The 25,737-nt window shown below is 36.8% G+C and overlaps 4 protein-coding genes across 15 annotated transcripts in view; 3 read left to right on the forward strand and 1 right to left on the reverse strand.

Annotated features, from left to right (window-relative positions):
* The first annotated feature begins 1,653 nt into the window (after window positions 1–1,653).
* Window positions 1,654–2,967, forward strand: tcnba (transcobalamin beta a). The gene is made up of 4 exons (XM_052590442.1): window positions 1,654–1,784; window positions 2,003–2,144; window positions 2,489–2,622; window positions 2,811–2,967. Exons 1-4 carry the CDS (start codon window positions 1,706–1,708, stop codon window positions 2,879–2,881), a joined length of 426 nt encoding a protein of 141 aa, XP_052446402.1. The 5' UTR covers window positions 1,654–1,705; the 3' UTR covers window positions 2,882–2,967.
* Window positions 2,968–4,782: 1,815 nt separating this feature from the next.
* On the forward strand, window positions 4,783–5,845 carry tcnbb (transcobalamin beta b). The gene is made up of 4 exons (XM_052592859.1): window positions 4,783–4,931; window positions 5,087–5,225; window positions 5,424–5,557; window positions 5,700–5,845. The coding sequence occupies exons 1-4, from the start codon at window positions 4,850–4,852 to the stop codon at window positions 5,762–5,764; spliced, it is 420 nt and encodes a 139-aa protein (XP_052448819.1). The 5' UTR covers window positions 4,783–4,849; the 3' UTR covers window positions 5,765–5,845.
* LOC128008033 (UDP-N-acetylglucosamine--dolichyl-phosphate N-acetylglucosaminephosphotransferase) lies at window positions 5,549–15,197 on the reverse strand. 8 transcript variants are annotated; one of them, XM_052592858.1, is made up of 18 exons: window positions 14,301–15,197; window positions 14,089–14,209; window positions 13,486–13,699; window positions 13,222–13,368; window positions 12,763–12,847; window positions 12,429–12,617; window positions 12,158–12,245; window positions 11,845–12,000; window positions 10,482–11,671; window positions 10,196–10,295; window positions 9,498–9,645; window positions 9,278–9,341; window positions 9,059–9,179; window positions 7,734–8,060; window positions 7,415–7,576; window positions 7,028–7,195; window positions 6,214–6,417; window positions 5,549–6,112 (listed from the first exon to the last, which is right to left on the reverse strand). In XM_052592858.1, exons 1-9 carry the CDS (start codon window positions 14,462–14,464, stop codon window positions 11,606–11,608), a joined length of 1,230 nt encoding a protein of 409 aa, XP_052448818.1. In that variant the 5' UTR covers window positions 14,465–15,197; the 3' UTR covers window positions 5,549–6,112; window positions 6,214–6,417; window positions 7,028–7,195; window positions 7,415–7,576; window positions 7,734–8,060; window positions 9,059–9,179; window positions 9,278–9,341; window positions 9,498–9,645; window positions 10,196–10,295; window positions 10,482–11,605. The 8 variants fall into 8 exon arrangements, with proteins under 8 accessions (XP_052448818.1, XP_052448815.1, XP_052448811.1 ...); XM_052592855.1 differs by having other exon boundaries at window positions 7,734–8,932; XM_052592851.1 differs by having other exon boundaries at window positions 7,734–9,179.
* Window positions 15,198–16,063: 866 nt separating this feature from the next.
* The window catches only part of LOC128008135 (phospholipid transfer protein C2CD2L-like), a 28,267-nt gene continuing 18,593 nt past the window's right edge, over window positions 16,064–25,737 (forward strand). For 4 of the 5 annotated variants that reach the window (XM_052592860.1, XM_052592862.1, XM_052592861.1 and 1 more), the window contains exons 1-2: window positions 16,065–16,392; window positions 19,193–19,628. In XM_052592860.1, coding sequence (XP_052448820.1) covers window positions 19,266–19,628 — 363 coding nt within the window. In that variant the 5' untranslated portion in view covers window positions 16,065–16,392; window positions 19,193–19,265. Of the gene's footprint in view, window positions 16,393–19,192; window positions 19,629–25,737 lie in introns of all 5 variants that reach the window. The other variant, XM_052592864.1, reaches the window with a different exon arrangement.

Genomic DNA, 25,737 nt, shown 5'->3' on the forward strand with positions numbered 1-25,737 from the left:
TTTCATTTGTTCATCTAAGGCTAAAAATGTGTTGATTATTTGTGATGGCAAACGCACAAGCCACGGTTTACTGGGCTGTTGTGTGGTGGATTACATTACAGACTCCGACCTAGTGCCATCTTATGATAAGTACACAGATGGGGATCTCAACTTATCCCATGATCCAAGAGAAAAGTCAACCAGGATCAACTGTATCTTTATAGCCTGCTCTGACATCTCCATATGTCCAATAGATATCATAAGATTTTTTCGTGCACATTAAATAGAAAAACTTATTAGCCTGCTAGTCTGCTTTCGCGATCTACAACAACGGGGCTGCTTTATTATTTTTGGGGGACAGGAGGATGAAAACGTATGTTGTATCTATTTTTAGAACTCCTTGTCTGTGAGATTGCTTTGGGGAGTGGGGGGGTTTGGGATGATGGAGACGAAAATCTTAAACAAAGGGAAATTACAACCTAACCAGCAGCGTGGGAGAATTGAGCGCACGGTCTCTTTAAAGGCGGCACCTGCGCATCGGCTGCTGCTGCTGGTGCTGATGCTGCAGTGCTCGGGTTATTCTCGGTGAAACCAACGGGGTTACTCGCGTTCAAACGACGCCCTACATCATCCATGGCGAGTACACATACTGTTGCTGTTATGACACGCTCAATATCATATTCAATGTTTCTACGTCAGGTTAATCTTATGTTGAGGATAGATATGGAAATAATGCTTACCTTGCAGCATGTGTGATTGCTTTGAAGAATGTTTTCAATTATTATTTTTGCAGAAAGGGGAAGTACAGCTTCATGTGGATGAGACAGACAGATAGCCCACACATTAAAAGTTGTTTCCTTCTAACAACATTCTTACAATATTTTACAGCAAAAATACATTTACTGTCCTGCTAAATTAAAAATAATATGGGAAGGTAAATTAAGATATACATATAGATGAACGGACAGACAGATAGATAGATAGACATAGAGAGACAGAGAGAGAGAGAGAGAGAGAGAGAGAGAGAGAGAGAGAGAGAGAGAGAGAGAGAGAGAGATAGATAGATAGATAGATAGATAGATCATATATTATATATTATATTGTATATTATATTCCTTCATTACACACAGACTGATATATTTCAAATGTTTATATTATAAAATGTAATGAACTAATCTGTGCATGTTATGACATTTTTAAATAAAATAATTACATAAAGAGAACAACTGCTCAGAGATTTTCTGAGTATCTCACAAGATCCTTTAAGATGCACATCACTGGAAATGAAGAAACTGTGGTCAGGTTATTTTGTGATGGTTAATAATTAATGTTTATTAATGAAAAGTACACTAACTTTTAAGAGGTAAGAGAGGTCAGTGGTAAATGATAACATAACCACATAATCCTCACCCTCTACAGCATATTTGACATGTCATATTTTACAACATACAAAATATGGTCATTGGGACCTTGCCAAATATTTACTTCTCCACTTTCAATGTTATCAGTTTGTATTCAATATTTCTCAGAAACAAGCATCAGTTAATCCATGGCAAAATCCTTTAGCAGACCACACCTTTCTAAGAGATAAGGCCTCTCCATAAAACTAATAATTTATGATCTAGAAATTGGTATGCAAAAAAAAAAAAAAAAAAAGAAAAAAAAAGAATATAAATAGAGTGTGTGGTTGTGAGAGACATTCAGACACACTGATCAGACTGATAGAATGGCTCTGGCAGCAATTAGTCTTCTTTGCTTTGCAGCTTTGCTGCCTTTCCCAGGACTGGGACTGCCTGCAGGATCAGGTGAGGACTGAGTTTAATTACTTGCAGGTCTAGATATGAAAAAGTATGAATTTTATTATGTTAGCTTTTATGAAGACACTATTATCCACAGAAACTGAGACCAAAAAGTGAATTCATCACGGATTACCTGATTATTTGTTATTAAATTTATTAATGCTCTAAATTACTACAGCATGTATTTGAACTAAATAATGCAGTCCTCTCGCTCTCTCACTCAGGCAAGCTGGAACAGGTACCCGTTAGAGTGACTGTCATTAATGAATTAACTAATGAGCAGATCTCCTACTCCACATCTGTGCTTGAGGAAGGGCTGATGTTTGGTGCCTTAAATCAACTGCAGGACACCAATGACGGTTTCAAGTACTCCACAAATTTTACTGAATTTACTGCTTTAGTTCACTTCACATGCAGTTATGTGATTGTAGTATAGAAGAGTATACCTGATTAACTTTGGTTGAGATTAAATAACTTGTGATGACTGACATACTTGATCAAAAGCATTTGTAATGTACTAACTAAATAAGGTTATGGGAAAATCAGGCTTATCTGTGATAAGTCTGAGATGCTTTTCCAGGCACACCTGACTCAACTGTTGTATTTTCAGTTTATTATAAAGGGTTAGGTCTCAAAAAAAAATGAAAGCAGAATGTGAATTGATTTTGGAGCCAATTCTGATTAATTCTTTATTTGTGTTACAAAAACAGATTCACATACACTATTCATAAAACCTCTGGCATATATCTGGAGAGTGTGAACGGATTGGCTGGATCTGATAAGGACCAGACACACTGGGAGCTTCTGTCTGAGAAAGCAGGAGTTATAACCCGACTGGAAGTGGGTACGTGAATGAAGATAATTATATAACATTACTTTACTGTTGTTGTGCAAGAAAGAAAATTTGGCTTAATCTTGATTTACTTTATAACACAAAATAATTCAATCTAAATAGTTTTCAAATGTGCAAAATACAAATCTTCCTCTTAAATATAGATTATTTATACTCTGGAATGCCTCAATGTTTTGCAGGAATTGGCTGCTATCAACCCCAGAGAGATGAGAATATGATCCTGAGGTTCACCACTTGGGCCAAACAATAGATTAAAAAAAAAATCTACATTGTTTCAGTCATGGGATCAACACAAAATTGAACTGAAATAATAAACTCATAATATGAAACTGAAAAGCCTCCCTGGTCTTTTAACAACTATTACTAACTGGAGTCAGACAAATAGAGTTGGTATGGAAAAGAATGTGTCAGTATTTTGTTGAACCAGGTTTTGCTTTAATTACAGCCTTTAATCTGCTGCGATATGTCTCTGTCTCTTCTAACTTTGCTCATCTAGACTTTGCAATATTTGCCAACTCTTATTTGCAGAACTGCTTAAGTTCAGTTAAATTTAATGGTGATAATTTGTGGACTGCAGTCTTCAAGTCATTCTACAGATCTTAAATGGGGTTTAAGTTTCATTCATCCTTTTCTCCTTCAACCACTGAGTGATCAGTTTTGCTGTGTGCTTTGGGCAGGTCCTGCACAGGCTCTGTTAGTGCCCTAGGTGAGAATTTAGATTTCTGCAACCCCTCCCATCCCCCCTTACTATTACTTAGCAAAACATAAATAGTGATAAGTATCAACATAAGTAGTAATTAAATTGTGATAATAAATAAATGGAGGTGTTGAAGCGCCTTGTTGGTATTTTTTGAGTTAATCTGATAAAATAGCTTATTGAAGAGAACAGACATGAGCTACTCATGTCCAAAAAGTTCCAGACATGGTCTTTTTCAATAGACATTTAGACATTTTTTGGTGAATTAAAAGTAAGCAGTAATGTAACTGAAATTAAAACAGCATTACAGAAGCTTATTGTAAAGAAAATAAAATTAAATTAAATAAGCCGTTAACTCAAGCAAAAATGTTCCACAGTGTCAGTGTTGCAGTTAAGATGTTCTAAAAAAGGCTATTTTTAAATACTAAACATCACCTCATTTTCACACAATCGTTAACTTGTGATTTTTACCTCTATATTGATATTTTTTTCTGCTTCTCTTCTTTGCGCCGCTTCTTGCCTTGTGCCCCTGATAATTCAATTTATTTCACTCATTTTGTTTTAAATTATACTTTAAGAACAAATAAATGGCAAAACTATTTTAACTCCATGCGTCATGCATAATAGTGATGTTTAATAAGTCATGACGCAGAAAGTGCTTAAAGTAGTACAACATGACATGTTGTCAAGATTAAATGGAATAATTGACTGATCGGATGATACACGGACCTTGATGTCAATGTAATTTTATTCTAACATTATTTTAATCAGTCAGAAATTTTGTAGGAGCGCACGATGGTCACAAGAGGACGCACTTCCGATCTCAGCTGAAAGTCAGATGGCTTTGTGTACCATTGAAAGGTGATTAGCAAGGGGGGGGGGGGGGGGGGGGGTATATATTAATTGTGGGAAGAAGGAAAAGATATATATATTAAGAGTTATATATAAATTTTTTCTGACATGGTTTTATATCTTTCTCTTGGATATGTTGCACTGTCTTCATTTCATGCTGCAAATCAACTGCAAACATCAAACCTGAACACACTGTCCCTGACTCAAGGATTTTCTTGTCATTCTATTGTACAAGCCTCAAATTAGGAATTGATAGTGCTAATTTAATGTGTTTGTGTGTGTTAATTCTGATAATTTCTATTAGTTTCATCCAGTAATAATAAAAGCTTAAAAAAAGAAAAAAAAAGATTTCTTCAAAAATATTTTTGGGCAACAGTGTACTCTTTGTTATATTTATATATTTCCTGGTACTTTTGCAATTAACAGTCCTAAGAAGATTGTCATCCTTGTTTCCTGTAATGTAATAAGGAAGACAAAAAAAAAAGGAATCAGTGTAAACACCATAGGCCTGATTAATGTTCTTTCCTCGTGTTTCTTGGCTAACAACTCCTTTTTAAGGTATGACTTCACAGTAATTGTATGACTTATTAAGTTGGAATGCAAAAAAATAAACATAAATAGGTTGTGTGGTTGTGAGAGACATTCAGACACACTGAGCAGTCTGATAGAATGGCTCTGACAGCAATTACCCTTCTGTGCTTTGCAGCTTTGCTGCCTTTCCCAGGACTGGGGGGAAGTGAGGAGCACTCAGGTGAGTTTTCCTCTATAAAACCATGATTTCTGCTTTATATGAGGAGAAACTTGATTGAATTACAATCCTTTTAGGTCAAACATCCTAAACAGCATTTGAATGTGATTTAATAACATTCTCTGAGACTCTCTTGCCCAATTTTCTCTTCTTAACAGGAAAGCAGGGACCAATCCCCATTAAGGTGACTGTCATTAATAAATTTAATAACACAAACATCTCCTACTCCACTACTGCGCCAGTGGGAATGCCGATATTTGGGATCTTAAATCAGCTACATGACAAGAACAATTTCAAGTATGGCACAAAATGTTATCAAATTATTCTGGTTTCATGTACATTACAAAACAAGCATGTACAGTAGGTTAATAGGTTAAGGGGAAATGGGGCATCTTTTACCATGTCAGTCTATTGTACAAGGTTCAGGGCTTTAAGGAACTGTTATAGTGCTAGTTAAATTTTTTGTGCTAATTTTGCTACATGCATTTCTTTTAGCTTCACATACACTATTAGCAAAAGCTACGGCATATTTCTGGAGAGTGTGAATGGACTGGCTGGATCTACTGAAAGACACACATACTGGGAGCTTCTGTCGAAGAAAGGAAACTCTATAACCCAACTGAACGTGGGTAAGTGCATCATTTAATTGTATAGCACACACTTTATGTCACAGAGTATGTGTGAAAATGTGTGTGTTTTCTTTTTAGTATTCTGGTTTCACATTATTTACAACACAAATATAAAATATTCCCAACACTCAATCTTTTACAGGAATTGGCTGCTACCAACCCAAGAAAAATGAGAATTTCATCATGAATTTTACCACTTGGGACTAAAAGGAGATTTGTTTTCTGCGATCACATCTATGGTTATAAATGAGATCTCTCTCTCTGATGCTGATTCAACTCTGATTCAACTATATTAATACCATACTACATTAATCTTGTATCAATCATGAAGCAAATGAATAAACTAATAATTTCCTTGTATCTGCAGAAGCATAATGTTCCAATAAAATCACTTATGGAACTGAAATGTGTCTCTTATCTTTCCACAATTGTGACTAACTAACTAGATACAATCAAATGTACAGTATATTCGGAAAACAGAAGCATTTCCGCAGGTTTAGGCTTTTGTAGAAAAGGAAAATGAATACGCATTCACTGTCTTCTATCCTGTAGAAGCTGAGGGAACAAACAAAAACATTGATTGTGTTATTGCAGTTACAGTATATTTTCCCCTTGTTTTAACTAGCCTCGATTTAAACGACTCTATAAAAACTTACTGCAGGGAGTGAAGCAGTCACAGTCGCAGTCGTTGCAGCGTGTAAACCAGCGCTTCCAGCCCGATTCTTTACTTCTGCAGTTCTCAATTCGGCTGCATTTGTGGTGTAGAGGGACTGCATAGGTCATAGCATCAGGACAGGTGGACGAACACGTCCCATCGATGTCCTTCTCGTTGATCTCAACCCGGCCACGATGACACACTCCTAACGTCACATACAGGAGGAGAGAGAGAATTGTGCCTAACTTATATTTGATAAAGTCAATTAAATGCATTTAGGTGTAAAATGTAACGGACCACAACTATTGTTAAATCTCTACTCATTCAAGTCAAATCTTTTTATAATAAAAATATTATTAAAAAAGCCGATCAACGTAATACATGTACACTTTTTTGAAAGATATTATGTATCAGTAGACATTTAATGTTTTCATGAACAACGTACTTATGTGTTAATATGAACAAAAGTATCTGTACTGATTTTTCACAGGTGTTTTCCCTTTGCTTTTAATTATGCAATACATTGCATTTTTTTTGTGTGTTTTAGGATTACGGTAAATGCCTGTACTTCTTGGATAAAGTCCTGACAGAATATTTCCAGTGCCTTTTCCATTTTTCAATTGATTATTTTCTTACAGAGTGTGGTTATTTTGAAGAATAATTTTTAACACCTCTCAAAGTAACAGTGCTGACAATAACAAATTTAGTTATACTATAAATACATGAGACTTAAGACAGATTAGGTCTAAGATTTGTGTGCACTTTCTGGATAATTCCATAATTTGTGTGCAACGTCCAGCCAGACCAGGACTTACTGAGACAGGACGGTTTAGGCGTCCATTTGCCATTGGACTGACAGGCTCGGGCAGGATCTCCCACCAACACGAACCCTGGCCTGCAGTCGTACCGAACTACAGAACCCACCCACCAATCACTCCCATACACCATCCCGTTAAAGTCCACATCAGGCTTTCCACAATTCACTTGGGAAAAGAAAAAGTCTAAAGATTAAACATGAAATAAAACTCATGAAACACATAAAGACTTCCGTTAAGTATTTCGAGTGACCATAAAAACAAAAACAAAAAACAGACTTTTGAGCCATGTTTCACTTAAAGTCAGTCATAAGGGTTTAGAATGACACGAGGGTGAGTAAGTGATTTTTGGGTGAACTGTCCCTTTAAGATGATGATAAGGTGTACCTCTACAGAAGGATTTGTATCCCACCCAGCAGCAGTTTGAATCTCCACAGTTGTCTCTCTTGAGCTCCTGGTGTCTGCCTTTACACCCTCCAAAACAAAGGGGGGCTGTCCCGGACCAGTAAGTGTCCGCCAGTTCATCCTCCTGTTCCACCTCCAACAGACCTGAGGGACACAGTGCAGTCTTCGGTGCTCAAATACATGCATTCTTTACCAATTTTCAATGTACAATAATTTCAAAGTTTTGTCATTTGTAAAATCAGTCTTTATGCTTAGTTTAGATATCTTGTTCGTTCATAAATGAATCAGGTTCTTCTCTTACCACTTCCTAGATCTTCTTCCACAGTGGTTCTTTCAGTAAATACATTTAAAGGCACCTGAGTGAACACCACTTGCAAGGACCCCAGAAACAGCAGCAGAAGATTTCCTACTTTCATGTTGTTTTAATTGTGGAAATTTTCCTCCAATACAGAAGCTGTCTATATCTCTTCTGTTCTCTTCCTCTGAACGTCTCCGACTTCTTTTCTAATCAGCGTTTTCTTGTTATGTTGTCTCATATTGCAGAAGTCATAATTATATGAATAATATAGAAAAACAGTTTGGATTGGGAACTGTATTCTTTAAAGGCTATGTTCCAGCACCTGTTTTCCTGCACAGAGACAGATGGAAAGAAAGGGGAAGTGTTGCATCTTAGCTTACACTAAGCCGTTAACTCAAACTAATCTCTTAAATTCTGCTAACACACCAGCTAACTTCACCAGAGCAGAGAAAGAGATTACAGAGAAAGGGAGAGAGCCATGGGAAGTCTGATTTGCAGTTTAGCTTAAATATCAGTTGTGCTGATTGTAAATTTCATGTTTTTCACATCTTGTCCGGTTCGCTTCCCTAAGCAGAGTTCCTAGAGTGCTTGAGACCTGGAGTGATTGTAATTATGACACGAAATTCTGCGTCACAGGTCTATGTAAAGTGCTCAAACACTAACCCCTGACTACTGCAGTGATGCATAAAATTCTGCCTAACCCAGCACAACCTCCTGTCCTGAGAGATTCAAACAAACCGTGACTCTTCTTACAGACACACACCACACGCGATCACAGGAAAAGTGGATTATTCCCAGAACACACTCTGTACCTGAATACACAAGCTTTCATTTTTTCACGCACAGAAGAATATTCACAGTATATATACACACTAATGATCATATACACCTAAATATAATAATTTGATATATTACTGTTCGCTTATCCTAATTTTTAATTGCCATATTCATGGCCAAAAATAATGCTTCCTGTCTTTCCAAACTGACTAGCTTTATTCTGTGGAACACAATAGAAGTTGTTTTGTGATATAGATATGTGGCTGGCATTTCCTGCCTGGTTCACCTCATGAACACGTTTGTAGTGTTTCTTGATTGAGTAAAGGGAGCATGTGGAGTAGTCACAATCAGAGAAGTCACATCGATATGCTGGCTCAGTGCTGTGCATGTCTAAATGCTTCCGCAACTCTCTCAGGCTTTTACAGCTGAAAAACCAGACAACTGGCAGATCATGTTCTGACAAACAGGTCTTAAAAGGCGGACTAGATGATTAGAAATATGCAGGGATTATGATGAATGAATGACTGTCTCTGGTAAGGAAGTGACCCCACCTGTACTCGCAGTAGTCACAGTTGTAAGGCTTCTCGTTGGAATGACGAAACTTGATATGGTTTCTCAGCGAGGATGGTGATGGACAGGTCATATCACACAGTGGACATTTATAATGACTGACTTTGATCAGAGAACAGAGAAGAACATCATTAGTCAATATAAGCCTGCAAGGTCCAATACAGCAGAACAAAGTGCAACCTCTGTGACACTTGACATACAAAAAGACCCATAGCATGGCTCCTCATGTGGTCTTAGAGCAGTGAGAACATTGAAATCTTTGACCTACGGACACAAATAGGTGCAATGAGCCAAGCCCAAACATTTTTTGTTATGTTCCATGAAATAAATCAATGCTTCAAATTTGTTTAATACAGAAGGTTTTCATGTTTCATTATAGCGGTTTCTGCATGTGTACCACCTCAAACACAACACCCTCACCTTCAGTGGAGGTTTGTCATCGAATGTGGTCAAAGAACTTTGTGTTGTTGGCAAACTGTCCTCCACAGGTCAGACATGGCACCAGCTTTTCCTGTGTTTTCATTGTGCTCTCGCAACTTAAACCTGCCTTTGAAAGAGGCCTCACAGTCTAGAAATAAGAAGATATAAACTCAAAAACGTGCAGAATAGTAACATCATCTGCCATGGGGTTCAATATAGGTAGCACAAATATGGAACAGACAAAATGGACAAATGATCAACTTTATTATTAACACAAGGTAGCAGTCTGGACTTTATGTAATATAATCACTGATTATTCTATTCTTTCTGATTTTGTGTTTATCTCATAACTGATTTAGTGCATCTCAAACAGCTGCCACCAACCACTAGGGGGCCTCAGCAAATTTCCAAGGGGTCTATATTTAAAAAAAAAATAAAATAAAATAAATAACTCAATACATAAGGTAGCCTATTTTTAAAGGAGTGATTTTTGGACCTGAAAATGTCATTTTTAGAATGAATATACATTTTTATAGTTATGCTTAGCTCCAACACATTTCATCAGAAAGAAACTGTAAATAAGGAATTTTTGAATGTCCTTTTCATTAATGCTTCTCCCCTAAATCACAAACTAGAAAAATCATAAAGCTTTCGAATATAGTTGCGGACAAAGGAGGGGCCTTGAAGTTATTTCTGACCTTTCCAGCCACAGAACAGCACATTCTCTTCATTAGCCTCGAGACAATGGGCATGCATCTCCACATGTCTGTAGAACCACTCGGGAATATCCATAGACATCTGCATAGAAACACGTTTATCAGCAGAGCACTTTATTTTTAAAGCACTAAAACACTGCCAAAGAGAATACATATAATAGTAAAATAAAAACCTTCCCACTTATTCTTCACACTTCAATAAACCTGATTTGACAAGCCACATACAGTAAAATATAATCTACTTAAAAATGGAAAATTGCTTTCATACCTCACAGTGCTCCCAAAGACAAAGGAAGTTCTCTTGGACCTCAGGCACAATGTTGATGTTATGAAGGCCTACCGAACAGGCACCCATGTCGCTGTGGCCGTCAAGTAAAGCAAGACCCCATTGCTTCAACTTGGTGTGGTAGCAATGGAAGAACACGTGTCTGAGAAGCTCTGCAATTCCTTCCACTGAGCAGAAGCCAGAGTCTCTCCTCAGACTGTTATGCTCCTCTTCTGTAAAACATGCAGGCGAGCCAAGTATTGATTATGGACCAGGCCAATGGAGACAGTGCCACGTGGAGTATGGCTGCCAGAAACCTTGAGCTGAGACACCTGCTCAGGTTTCAATTATTTAATTTTAAAAACAAAATGTTCTCATTCAAATACTACACTTACTATAGTATAAAAAGGTTATTATATATGAAGCTTATAAGTAGCCCTTTGTATTTTATGAAGGGGCCATCAAATTTGAGAACCTGGAAAACCATCACACTAAATAATTGAAAATGTAGTGTTTTATATTAGTATTAATGTATGGGCTATTTTTGGTTTCTCTTCTAAATACCGTATGAAACGCATATAAAATATATAATAACTGATTCATAAAACAGTATAAATATAAAGGACATTTACCTCTCCGGAAGCTAGTGTGGTCCATTGACATTGTTGGTATATTCAAATGAGTCAAAGACACACACAAAAATTATATATATATATATATATATATATATATATACTAAAATAACTGCATATATCAAATAATCCTTCGGAAATGTTGTAAAAAAATTCACCAACTCCCTAAAATATCCCTGAATGTAACATTTTCACATAATCCTTCAAAATACAACCCTCTTTTCAGGTCATCCCAAATTATTGGAAATCTTTATGCAGACACCTGTTCATTATCTACAGAGCTTTTATGTCACAATGAGAATTAAGGGCATACGTATAGACTGTCCCTACACATGCAGATGTATAGACAGAGAAGCTGAAATACAATGTGTCAAGATTCCATACTTTATAGAGGAAAGTCGGTTTAGTAATTAATCAACAATCAGTTTTATTTCAGTATTTTTTTTCTCCAAATGAAAGCAGCAGGTTGTAACGTTTCTCAGGAGCTTCAGTGGTCTAGACGTCGTAGAACAGACGCACAAGATGATACCGGATTCCAAACGCCACGGCACTCCCCAAGACCTGAGAAAGAAATATAATACTATTTCAATCCATCAAAACATCCGTTTCCTTTGAAGAACCAGGGTTTACACTATCTTTCTTTGAAAAGTATTTATATACACATAGACACAAGTTCAAACATCTTTTAATTTGAAATAACCATAGTTTAGCACATTAGCTCTCAAGGGATTCACCTGTATTAACAGCATGATTGCAGTCAGGTTCCTCTCATGGGTAGGTCCCAGCACTTTTAGTACCAGGTTGATAAGGGTCATGTTGTTACACTCAATAAACTCATCATCTCCTTCCTGCCCTCTACGCACATCCAGGAGCCATAACATTTCTGCCACCTGCAGGAAAAAAAGAGGAAATCACATTCAAACATAGAGGGAATACCAAATAGAAATGCTCCTGGCTCTTTTGTAGCAGAAGTACCAGTCTTTTTAAACAAACATTCCTAAACCTGTTTATAATGATACACACTCACAGTGACATGTGTGTGTTTACCTTTAGAATAAGTTGTCCTAATTTGCCCAGGTCCTTCTGTTTGAATTTGGAGTAGCTCATGCCAAGCTTTCCCGTGTCAGACTGTAACCTGCATTAATCAGTTTTAGAGGTCAAGCTCTCATCTCACAACCATCTCATAACCAAAGAGTTTAACACTTTAAATACCCACATATTAAATCAACCTTCAATGACTGTCAAAATGAATTCTAATGCAAATATAAATAAATCTTTGTTATAGCTTGATTTTTAAAATGTTAGTGTAATAACCCACCTTGGCAGGCGATGTCTGGGACAGGGAATAATGTGAAAGAGCTGAGGCAGAGAGTAAATGAAGTTGATGACTTGGGGGATGAAGAAAAGCAGCATGGTCTTACTGAAGTGGCCGAGTATCCCGACCACTGCAAACGTCATTCCAGCAAAGTAACAGAAAGTGTCTCCCACAAACACAGAGGAAGGATACCTGATATGAGATATTCAAAGGTTACATATTTGTTCAAATAGCGCTATTTGTCAAGCTTAACTTTTAGAGATCAGTTTTTTTTACTGGCCTGGATTCAAAAACTTAAGTAAGTACAGATAATCAAATAGCAATAGTTTTAACAAACCAGTTGTGGTAGAAGAGGGCTAATGTGGTGAAGAAAAAGGGAATCATGAAGTACAAAGAGAAAACATGGTCATCCCTGTAGTCTCCTGAAAGAGAAACATTAATCAAAGATCAGTTGAACAATGTAAGCTAGAGAATGAGCTTAAGACCTATTCAAATGAAAAACCAAGCAGCGTCAGAGAGATTTAAGAAATTTAGGATCATGTGACACTGAAAACTGGAGTAATGGCTTCTGAGAACTGAGTTTCGCCCATCACAGGAATAAATTATATTCAAATATATTCAAATAAAAACTGTTATTTCACAATATTACTGTATTTAACTGATCAAATAAATACACCCTTTGTGAGCATAAGAGACTAATTATTTCAAACTTTTAACAGTATTGTATATATAAATTATGCAAATTTTAAGAGATTTGAATCTAGGTGGAAATTTGCTAAAATGGGTTGAAGCTTACCATTGAGCTCCAGAAAATTAAAGATGATGATGGAGCCAGATATGAAGAGAGCTTGCCCCGACTCAATGCCATTGATACCAGCCAAGATGTTAATGGCATTTGTACAGAACACAGCCAGCATCCCCATATATACATAATACAGAATGCCTGAAATACAGTATATAGAAAATACTTAGAATATCAACAATCATACATCTCAAACAAGAGTGCAATAAAATCAGGTCATATAGAGCACCAGACATTTAAGCAGACTGTCAAACTCACCCAAGTCCAGATGCATCCCCAGCAGGACACGGAAAGGTTTGGGCACGACGATGACAGTGTTGCCAAAGTTAGTGAAGTAGACCATGAGTAGAGGCAGGGAGGCCATAGTGGGCAGCATTAGCTTGTGTCTCCATCGTAGGTTCAGAACATCATCAGCAAAACCCAGGAATATCATGCAGCAGATGGCCAACAAAGCACCAATCAGTTGGACAAACTACATGGACATATGCATAAAGTTTATATTTATATATATATATATGTGTGCGTGTGTGTGTGTGTGTGTGTGTGTGTATATATATATATATATATATATATATATATATATATATATATATATATATATATGTGTGTGTGTGTGTGTGTGTGTGTGTGTGTGTGTGTGTGTTTACACATGAAACTTGTCTTATTATAAATGCTGAAAGGGGTTGTTATTATTAATATTTTTGTGGATACCATGAGCTTTCGTAAATTTATAAATGTCTCTGCTGTCATCCTTGTTGCATAAAAGTATTAAAAACCTGAACCCAAACTTTTGAACAGTGGTGTAAGTGGTGAATTCTTGATATGTGTGTATTATTTATGATTAGTGGATGATAATGTCACCTCGTTGTGAGGGAACCGTTGACACCGTTCTCCCATGAAGCAATGGAGGAAGGGCACAGGGATGAAGAGGAAGAGAATGATGAGGAAGACTGTGCCGCTGATAACCCCTTGTGATTCAGGCCTGGTTAATAAAGGAAAGAGAACGGAGTTAATTTCAGGTTCCGGACATAAAATTACAATACAAACTTTTGATGTAAAAATCAACCACTTACACCTCTTTCTTTATGGTTTTATTTAGATCCATGCCACAGAGTCTCGCAGATATGAAATGATTCTTAAAAGCAGGAATAAGCTTCACTGTTGCAACGCACCCAAGTGCAGACATACAACAGTTAATGATAAGAGGAAGAGCAGGAATTGGAGACATCTTCTCCATGGACTAACGCAATATAAAAAAACAAAATACTCTATCTACTGTAATATACCACAGTTATATTTCGATGACTCTAGTTGAAAATAACGTTTGCTTCCTATCAGCAACATTCAAAACTTTTATGTTGCACATTCATAGTGAAGCTGCCATTGGCTTAACATGTTTCTTCGAGGTTGACAAAAACTGTATTACATTTCAGTTAAAATACAACTCCACACCACATAATTATATGAAATCACGCGCAAAAACAATTACAATATGCTTGTTTTCGAACGGACCGCACAGTTTTTTTATACAAAAGTACTGAGTCAATGAACGGTAGTTCATTGGCTTGATGAGAAGCTGATTTTTTAATAAGGTCGGGTAAATAACAAATTATCTATATAAAAACTCTGACCAAATAAACACCATCTGAGGTTATGATTTACTAGTTACTCGTAAGCTTCTTTGGCGTCAAAACCTGATAGATATTTCAGTTTACTGTGCAGGTTTGGCTCTGATCTCATCACAAGATCCACGTCTACTTCCGTCAACATACTGTCTTCCGTCCGCCGACTGGTTACGTCAACTTGCTTATTATACTCGCATAAGCGGATGGTACGACAATGAAAGCTTTAAAGCGAAATACTGTACTGTACACGGTAGTTATAAGGCACGTCTTTTATCAGAAAAATACGTAAATATGTTTTTTTTCATCCTGGGTTCGGTCGAACCTTTGCAGACGAAACACAACAGGAAACAAAATAAAAAAGTACTGTAAAAGTCCCATTTTCTAATCTGAAACACTCTAATAGTATACCAAATAATAACAACAATAGTAATAATAAGTCGTATTATTATTATTTTGTTCTAATCATATTCTATTATATATAACCATATATTTTAATATTTGCCTTAAGAATTGAATTTTGCTAATTTGGTAAACGAATAAAGACTGGATAATGGTATGCTTTAATCTTATATTTGATTAAATATGTATTGCATATTTTGACAGTTTCTCATTCAAAACAAAGAATGCTCATTCTATTATAATATCAATATAAAAATTATTATTATTATTATTATTTATTTTTATTTTTGCAACGATGAACCATAAAGCCATTACAAAAAATATCTTGAGACGGTTACCAATGCATGAGATTTTAAAATGAATGATGGCATATTTTATGATTTTATTAGTATTTTGTAAACTTTTATGTATTTTAGATAATTTTATAAGTGGAAGATTATTACAAGCGAATTAATTTATAAAGTTTTATTTATTATTTATTTATTTTTTAAGAATTTTCAGAATTTTGCTAGGAATTGAAATAAAATAATCATATACTTAATATGAAGAGAGTCACCGAAAAATAGAATTTTGGCTAATATAAAAGACCGTTGATAGAAAATTAGAAAAATCAGTTCAAACATAAAATACGTGGATACTTATATCTTTAAAGTGGTGACAAAATCAGCACAACAACCCTGTGTTTATGACATGATGTAAATCCCATAGACTGTATAAAAACAGATAAATCTTCATATACATCAGCGAGTGGGCAGATAGAGAATGTGCGCATTGCGCATGCGCAGTTTCACCAGCGTGCGTGTCTCTTTAAATGCGTGCAGCGCGTACGCGCTGTGTGTTTGTGTTGCTACACTATTTGACAGCTCGAATTCTGTTCCTGCGCATTACCATTACAGACCATCCGACACCGACTGTGGAAGGGGGAACATTTTCTCTTGAGTTGACAGCACTGGATCATATAAATGTGTGGTTTTATGTAGCATGCGAAAGATTCACGAAACGGAGGCCATGTAACGATCAACTCAGGTTTGATCGTAGAAGATGCTCGGACGCTCGGACTGGTGCTGGAATTACGAAGACATGATGTAGCCATTGAGCTGGTGATCTGTAGCGTCCAAAGACGGTGTTTCTCACCTGATCGGTATTATTTCCTTTCTATTCTTATAAATCCTGAATATGCGTTCGGCGTCATGTACGAAGAACATTTTTTGTTCTTCGTAGGCGCGTTCCGAGTCAGCTGAACTGAGTAAGATGCCCAAAAATGTTGTCTAGGTATGCAGCTCACTAGGGTTTGAAATACAGATTTTCGAATGGCGACCATTGAGGGTGACGTAAACATGCATTATTTGATATGTGTACCATTATTAAATACAAACTTAGATTAGTTGCCAAAAAAGAGGGTAATTGAAATGAATCGCTAGATGGGTCATGATGATCCAGTTAGAAGATGCAATGCTGCACCGACCCACAATACAGCTGCTATCCTCGCTGCTGGACTGTCAGTAACGTTACAGAATCGGGACGGGTTTATTTGAGACAGTCTTGACACAGGACTAGACTGTGCAACCGATCTGAGTTTTCTGGAAGAAGTTGTCTGCTTCTCCGGTTTCAGGACAAGCATTGAATGTCACACTTTCACCGAAATGCTTAGTCAGTTTGCTTAACTGATTAAACTTTTAAGCACAGGTGGTAATACTAACACAACACATTGTAAATCTTGATAAGAACAAGTCTTTGGAACTTCTTGCAAAAAGGTTAATATGGTAACTGTAGTTCGGGCGCAAATGGTTAAAGTAGGAACTGGTCATTATATATATATATATATGAACGTGAAACTTGTATATTATATTCATTCATTACACACAGACTGATATATTGCAAATGTTTATTTCTTTTAATTTTGATGATTATAACTGACAACTAAGGAAAATCCAAAATTCACTATCTCAGAAAATTAGATTATTACTTAAGAATAATACAAAGAAAGGATTTTTAGAAATCTTGGCCAACTGAAAAGTATGAACATGAAAAGTATGAGCATGTACAGCACTCAATACTTAGTCGGGGCTCCTTTTGCCTGAATTACTGCAGCAATGTAGCGTGGCATGGATTCGATCAGTCTGTGGCACTACTCAGGTGTTATGAGAGTCCAGGTTGCTCTGATAGTGGCCTTCAGCTCTTCTGCATTCTTGGGTCTGGCATATCGAATCTTGCTCTTCACAGTCCCCATAGATTTTCTATGGGGTTAAGGTCAGGGGAGTTTGCTGGCCAATTAAGAACAGGGATATCATGGTCCTTAAACCAGGTACTGGTAGCTTTGGCACTGTGTGCAGGTGCCAAGTCCTGTTGAAATCTGTATCTCCATAAAGTTTGTCAGCAGTAGGAACCATGAAGTGCTTTAACACTTCCTGGTATAAAGCTGTGTTGACCTTGGACGTCAGAAAACCGAGTGGACCAACACCAGCAGATGACATGGCACCCCAAACCATCCCTGACTGTGGAAACTTTACACTGGACCTCAAGCAACGTGAATTTGTGCCTCTCCTCTCTTCCTCCAGACTCTGGGACCCTGATTTCCAAAGGAAATGCAAAATTTACTTTCATCAGAGAACATAACGTTGGACCACTCAGCAGCAGTCCAGTCCTTTTTGAAGCGAGGCGCTTCTGATGCTGTCTGTTGTTCAAGAGTGGTTTGACACAGGGAATGCGACACCTGAAACCCATGTCTTACATACATCTGTGCATAGTGGTTCTTGAAGCACTGACTCCAGCAGCAGTCCACTCTTTGTGAATCTCTCCCACATTTTTGAATGGGTTTTGTTTCACAATCCTCTCCAGGGCACAGTTATCCCTATTGCTTGTACACTTTTTTTCTACCAACTGCCCTTCGCCTGTCTATTAATGTGCTTGGACACAGAGCTCTGTGAACAGCCAGCCTCTTTTGCAATGACCTTTTGTGTCTTGCCCCCCTTATGCAAGGTGTCAGTGGTCGTCTTTTGGACAAATGTCAAGTCAGCAGTCTTCCCCATGATTGTGTAGTCTACAGAACTAGACTGAGAGACCATTTAAAGGCTTTTGCAGGTGTTTTGAGTTTATTAGCTGATTATAGTGTGGCACCAGGTGTCTTCAATATTGAACCTTTTCACAATATTCTAATTTTCTGAGATAGTGAATTTGGGATTTTCCTTAGTTGTCAGTTATAATCTTCAAAATTAAATGAAATAAACATTTGAAATATATCAGTCTGTGTGTAATGAATGAATATAATTTACAAGTTTCACCTTTTGAATGGAATTAGTGAATCTTCTTTTTGATGATATTCTAATTATATGACCAGCACCTGTATACACACACACACACACACACACACACACAGACAGACAGACAAAACATACAGAGAGCACACTAAACAAATACAGCAGCAATAACTGGTGGTGAGAAAATACCATAAATGTTTTAGGTAAATTAGCCTTTATTCTAAATTGTTTGATAGGAAAACATTGGACAAAATTATAATGTGTATGTAAATAGAAAATAAGTCATAGCTGATTTTCCCATCTGCGAATAAGCATGAATTCGACCTTTTGTTAGAGGCACAGCTCACCAAATAATGTACATTTTGTCACCATTTTCATGCTCATGTTGCTGTTGACTTTCTTCTCTCCTTGGAACACAAAAGAGAAATGCAAAATCCCAGATCATTTGCTATAGAAAGGGGCTATTCACTTATGTGTTTCGCATTCAACTGCACTGCTTTTCCATTGTTTTTCTATTTAAACATGTACTAGACTTTAATTTATGAGTAAACTGTCCCTTTAAGTAAGATGTCACTTTTCCAATGAGACATTGTTAACATGTTGTGTCTTTGCTGTATAGCTGTATATCCCTACATCCTGTCTTTTTCCACCCAAATCACTCTCCATCTCTCTCCCTTTCCACAGAGTTCCAACCTTATTGAGTCAAGATTTTCAACCCTTCGTGAAAATGAGATTTAAATGAGCATTGATTAAGGAGATGACGACTTTCCAGGACGTGAGCTGGCTGGTTCAGGTGGCTCTCTTCTGTGCCTCGCTGCTGGTCGTACTAGCCTGGCTCGTTCAGTTCTCATTGGCATTGCTTCGCCCCAGGTGGTGCACGAGGTTTCAGGGCAAGAGGGAGACCAAATGGCAGCTGCCCTTGAGTCTCACCCACCAGACACTGACGGGCGGCGTGTGGGGTTCCCTCCTGAGGCTGAGGCTGGGGCGAGACGGGGCAGGGAGTGACACTGAGGCTGGCGTCAAAGGCCTTTTGTCATCACTTTTTGTGTTCAAGTCGTTCAGAGAGCACTGGCAGAGAGCTTGGGTGCGGGCGCTCAATGAACAGGCCTGCAGGCAAGGGGTGAGTATCAACTGGAGCAAAATTATTTTAAGACCGTATGGTAGAGAAAAATATGAAGGAGGTTTTGTATATACATAAGCATGTGTTTTCATTGCTCCATGCATGTTTATATGTGCGTAAGAGTATTTTTAGGCTATTGCGAGTGTGTGTGGGCATAATATCATGGCCTGACATGTTAGTGAATGTGTGGGTGTTAGAGTGTCAGGGGATGCAGGTTCTTGTGTAACAACCATACACACCCTCCCTCTCCTCCCAGAAAATCTGCTCTGCAGTGAGTATTACATATGACAGGCCTCAGTATATTGTCTCCTCTGGGGCTTCTCTCAGGAAACCAAATTTGCACTTTTTTCCCCTTAGCTAATCAGTGTAAATGAGTGTTTTTTTTAATTGCTGTCTTAAACGCTAAAATTTTGCAGAACAAGTGACACTCTTATTGCCTATGTTCACTAGTTTTATATTTAAGAGTCGCAAGCCACTTTCACACATGTAACCCGTTAAACTGACAGATTTCAGATGAACAGATGACAGATGAACATCTGAAACAGATGAAACTTTCGTTTCATTTACTGTCTAATTTCTATTTCGTTGGAAGAAATTCATACTTTTATTCAGCAAAGACATTGAAAGCAAAGACAAGACGTTGAAGTGACATTAAATACTTTTACATTGTTACAAAAGATTTATATTTCAAATAAATACTGTAAAAAGAATCCTAAAAAAGTTTCCTCAAAAATATTAAGCATAACATTATTTTTTAACATTAATAATGATCAGAAAAATTTACAGGTCCCAAATTTCTAATGGTAGTGTAAACGATCAATTTTTGATTAAACATTTCTGGCAATATTATAAATAAATGTTACATTTCGTCAACGGTTCTTGACCACTGACCAAAAAAAATTATTTAAATGTACTCAAAAACTGTGTGTCTGAAAGCCCTGACATACATTTATATTGTCACAAGGACTGTCAGTCAATTCAAACTTTTAAACTAAGTAATTACACGATATGTCAATGAATTTATTGCATATGAATTGCACATCAAATCTGGCTGAGAAATTACACACAAAATATATTTTAAAGCCAGTATTGTGTTACATGAAAAAATATTTAATTAGCTTAAGAAAAAAACTGCTCTTTTTATTTTGGGGTGAACTATCCCTTTAATATTTTTCTTATTTTTTATTACATTATTTTAATTACTTATTATTTTTAAAGAAATGATACATGAAATAAGAACCCCAAAAAAGTAAATGTCTTAATGAATAATTAATTGATTGACTGATTCATCTATGCATTCATTGATTTACTTGATTCGTTCAAATGGATTCAGTCAGGAATGAAGTAAATGGCAAATTTTATGAATAGGCCATTGATTGAATCATTGGTTCACCTGATTCATTCAAAACGCGAATTCATTCTGAAAATGTGTATTGCTTGGAGAAACACAACAGTTGCTTTAATAGATAATATTTGCATTGGGAAAAGTGAGAAAAAAAGAACAATTGATCTTTGCAGCTCCATTTCTAGCTTAAAACACCTTATGAAATATAAGATGACGGGTGTGGCGGGTGCATTAATTGTGTTAAAATTTTTAACACATTATTTTTTTACATAACTAATTAATTAGATTAACATGTTAAATCCACAGCCCTAATTATTACATTACTTAAAGGATTAATAATAGTACAGCAGTATTACAGTATAAGCTTTATTTATGTTGATTATTGTTTGTGATCAGCTCATTATCTTATGGCCAGTCAGATACTCTGAGCTTCCACAATCAATTCTATATATGTATATTACTCTAATTATCGGAAAAAACCACACAGATCACACAACTGGGTTAAAGGTCTGTTTAAAAACTGGTTTCCTCTGCAGTCCTTCATCTGGTTAAGAGTGTGTTTGAGGGCTGGTGAGTTGTGTAAAGGTCTCCTCTCCTATATTTAACTCTAACTGTATTTGATCCGCGTCTATATCAAAGCTCAGTCTGCCCAGTAGGTGTACTTAGAAAAAATGAACAATGTCCATCCATCCCCTCCCTAGTCACTTTTCTCAGTGAGATCAGGCTGAATCATGAAAAAATGCTTTTACTTTTCTTTGTAGATCTTTGAAGATCAGTTCATCAGAGGACTCGCCATCATTTTAAGCGATGGCGATCTGCATATTTAGTCTGATGACTCTGAGATATGATCAGAATGTGGCATTTTCACTCAATAGGCAGTTATGGTTGGGATTTAGAGCAAATGTGAGCCTCTAATGAATTTAAACTTCAGTACAGTGAACTTTGCTCCGGCACCTGAGCTATACAGAAAGTGTTTCCTTACCAAGGTCTCCAGCCAATAGTTGTGCCAGTTCAGCAACCTAGTTATTTTCTCAGGTTGTCAAAGTGGGGGGAGGGAAGGCTACAGAATGCAGTTATGCAATTGCTTTCCCTTTATCTTAAATTTCTTCACAGTCAGTTGGTTTCTCTTGGATAAGAGAGGAGGCCAAGACTAATAAATAACCGTGAATAAGTTAGCTTTTTAATTTAAGTGCATTTTGGCTGTGTGCCGTAACTGCAGCTCTGATTGTAATGCAGTCAGCTGATCCAAAAAGCAACTTAGCACTTTGAAGTGCAACGATTCTGCAGACTCTGTATGTGGGGCTATCAGAGACTCCTGAAGTAAGGACTTTTGCTAATGAATGTCCTTACTGTTAAGAGTCTCCACTTGGGAGTGAGTCGCAGGAGTTGATGTGGTGTGTCAGATTTTTTCTGTGTGAGATTTAAAGAGTAAATTCATGTCTGTCTTTTTCAGTGGGATTGACACCGGGTATGACTAGCATGGTTCTGTTCATGATTTTTTTTTTTTTTTTTTTTTTGTATTGGCATTTGAAAACTGTTAATTTGAGGTTTCATGATGATGTTATGAATGGTGCAGCCCTTCATTAAAAATATTTTTCTAAACATACAATTCGGTGGAATGATAGTTTCAGGAAAGCATGTAAGCATACAGGTCATATTGATGCAATATGTGCAGTTGTGTGAATCAAGCTAATTAAAACTAGGAGAGTAATGTTTTTGCATTTAGTTCTTCCCAAAGTTCATCAGAATATATCGTTGAAAATTTGCCTTGTTGATCAACAGAATCCTGCTTGGTTTGAAAGTGACTTTGTGCCTTTTAATACAGGATATCTACCAGACGTCTTTCCAAACCCTCTACTGCATCTGTTTTCAACATCTGTTCGTCTCCAAAAACCCTTCACACAGTAGCAAACTGTTGAATTCAGTTCAACTCCTGTAAATTTTATTTCAATTAAACAAAGCAGTGGAAAGTAGGAGTTTCAAAGCTGAGTTGTACAGAAAAGACAGTCATGCTTTGTTTCTCCTTCTCCATATGAATGATTTTACCTTTTATGAAAGGAAACCATTTTATGTTTATCCATTCATCCAATAGTTTTAACGTCTGTGATAATAATGTAGGAAGAAGGAGGGTTGGTTAACAAAAGGGAGATGGTTAACTGGCTCCAATTAAAAGTGTTTAGGGAATGGAATCACTTTGAATTTATAGACCTTTTAGATGATTTGACCTTCATTAGCAGGAAAACGGTTCGAAGGTGCCAATAACTATGTTTCCATCCAAAGATGCAAATTTAACTTATGCGCAAGACTGGAATATCACATAAAACATTTGCAAATAAAGAGTTGGATACCTTCTGCTTGGGAACACAGTCATGTAAGACAGTAATTATACAGAAATACTTGGATGACAGACTTCATAACAACATATAGATGCTGTGAACGAGATCGGCCTGCTGGCTAGTCAAGCTATCCTGTCTCATAGCGCAAAGTCACATGACTTTTTCAATGTGCATGGTGGAATTTATTCAGTAAATGTGTTTCCATCGTAGTTTCTGCAAATTTTTTGTTAGCGGATTAAAAGTTTATCCTACTCCGTTATGCGCATAATGTTTTCAATGTGCATTTTTAGAATTTATGCGCATCTTGGCGTTTTCATCCAGCGTTTTTTTTTTTTTTTTTTTTCTGCAATAATACAAAATGCGCATAAAAACAGGTGGATGGAAACATAGCTAGTGTTCAACTAAGCCTATCATTTCAATCTGCAATAACTGGATCTTCTGTGGGAATTTATAGTGCCGTGAAATGTTTGTCACATGACCCTCCCTTAGAGGTGACCTCCATGTGCTAGTTAAATATTCCTTTGTTAGACTGGGCTTTGGGGAGAAGATCCCATTTTGGCAGCTTTGATTTAGAATCTTGTCTCCAAGCAGACGGGATATTTGCTCTTTCAGCATGCCTGGTCATTGACTAATGAATCCACTGCACTCACATCCAATTCTTCTGACCTGAAAAACCTGCCAGAGAGGTTGTTCCAGTGCTTGTGAGATGTTTTTGTGTATGTGTAAGATCAGATCGAGAGGAAAAAGAGATCGAGCAACTTTAGCTCTGTGCCTCTGAAGCGCTGAAGTCATCTGTCGACATGGCAACGTGAAAACAAACACCATGGTATATAAACACCCTAGCCATGGCGACCACCTCTCAGGTTAGAGAGTGAAGGAGAAAAGAGAGTATTTCTGTATATCGGTTAAGCATTCCAGCCGTTTGTGCTTATTATTCTAATAACTAAGGAATTAATAACAGTTTATTATTTACAGTATCAAAACTATGCTGTAAATATGGATCTAATGCTGTAAAGTCTGACATATTAAATAATAATTGAATTTTTCATCTTTTTTTTTTTTAACTTTTTTATAATAGCGCCTTTAACATTTAGACCACATATAAAAAAAATATAAAAAAAACTTAAAAGCACTAGCTGCTGATGAGGTAAACTAAATAATAGAAGCTACTTTACTTTGAAAAAAAGTGCCTTTTGCAAAAAAAAAAAAAAGAAAAAAAAAAAACGTAAGGCATTAGTCACTTACACTATAACCGGTAATGCTCCGTCACACTTTGCTAACTTGTGCTAACTGTAATATCATGTTTGGTGGGCAGTTTGTAATTACTTATAAGTGTTTTGTCATCAAAATGTTACATCTTCAAGGACCTCAGAGAGCCTTTCTACCATTAAACATCTCTGTTCTTTATTTTCAGTTATTAATTAATGTAAAACCATTGTTGGACAGCGCGATTGTACGTGTTTTTTTCCATTAGCTTTAAAATAATTTTGAAGTTAGGACAGCTGTGGGGTTGTCCCAAAGTAAAGACAGTTTTTAGGATTTTTTGTCAAGTTAGGAGGTTTCTGTAATACCCCTTTCCTATCTGTAATTAAGATAAGATAACACACTTAAGAAAACGCTGTTCTGTAATAGCTTTAGCCCTAAATTTGGTCCTAACTGAAATTAACATGGTTACCAAACAAATAAGATAAGATTTTAAAGTTAGGATCTTCCTGTAATATGCCCCCGGAGTCCTAAACTGAACAAAAATATGCAATTTGGTGCAGTTGCTGAAATTTAGCTAAAAAAAGTAAGATGAAGTTCTGATAGCTTGTAATGCAATTCAGTGAGATCTTTTTTAACAGTAGAGCAGCTGCTTAAAGAAGGGGGGAAAGTCTGATTCAGGGCTCGAGGCATATCTGTTTGTGGTTGCCTGAGGCATTGAGATAGAAGTGCATGAATAACACTTATTCATACAGACGGAACTTTGCAACTTTTTAATTATAATTGTTAATATGAAGCTTTCCTGATAACTTCCTACTAGAAGGATCAACCAGCCATTGACCATTGGTTAATCTCCTCTGCACCCTGTGGGATTTTAATCTGATTATCGGTTCGCTGACAGTTACAGAGAGAGTGGGATTGGTGTTGAACTGTCTATAAGGGAAGGATTAAAGGGCAGATAATGTATAAAGGATGTGTTGATCAGTTTTGACAATCCAAAATGTGTGAATCTGGGTTGAGTAACTTGCTTTGGGTGTATCTGTTTCTATAGGAAACAACCTAGGTGGCAGAGGCCTAAAAAACAAATGGACTGATATTACTCTACCAGCACCCCAGAGAAACCTTGATGTCAGTGTGCAGTGGCAGTGGGAATAAAGAGTTGCTTGGTGCAATTCTGGTCACATTTGGTTGGTTTCAGGCTGCGTTTCTATAATGTGTGAGGACT

This window comes from Carassius gibelio, chromosome A5, assembly GCF_023724105.1.
Source record: "Carassius gibelio isolate Cgi1373 ecotype wild population from Czech Republic chromosome A5, carGib1.2-hapl.c, whole genome shotgun sequence".
NCBI lineage: Eukaryota > Metazoa > Chordata > Actinopteri > Cypriniformes > Cyprinidae > Carassius > Carassius gibelio.

Coding starts and splice junctions, on each gene's coding strand:
- LOC128008033 (XM_052592856.1), bottom strand. CDS start 14,464: ATGGAGAAGATGTCTCCAATTCCTGCTCTTCCTCTTATCATTAACTGT. Junction 13,700..14,088: donor AACGGTTCCCTCACAACGAG/GTGACATTATCA, acceptor ATGTCCATGTAG/TTTGTCCAACTGATTGGTGC. Junction 11,672..11,844: donor CAATCATGCTGTTAATACAG/GTGAATCCCTTG, acceptor TTTCTTTCTCAG/GTCTTGGGGAGTGCCGTGGC.
- tcnbb (XM_052592859.1), top strand. CDS start 4,850: ATGGCTCTGACAGCAATTACCCTTCTGTGCTTTGCAGCTTTGCTGCCT. Junction 5,226..5,423: donor CATGACAAGAACAATTTCAA/GTATGGCACAAA, acceptor CATTTCTTTTAG/CTTCACATACACTATTAGCA. Junction 5,558..5,699: donor TATAACCCAACTGAACGTGG/GTAAGTGCATCA, acceptor AATCTTTTACAG/GAATTGGCTGCTACCAACCC.
- tcnba (XM_052590442.1), top strand. CDS start 1,706: ATGGCTCTGGCAGCAATTAGTCTTCTTTGCTTTGCAGCTTTGCTGCCT. Junction 1,785..2,002: donor GGGACTGCCTGCAGGATCAG/GTGAGGACTGAG, acceptor TCTCTCACTCAG/GCAAGCTGGAACAGGTACCC. Junction 2,145..2,488: donor GACACCAATGACGGTTTCAA/GTACTCCACAAA, acceptor TTACAAAAACAG/ATTCACATACACTATTCATA.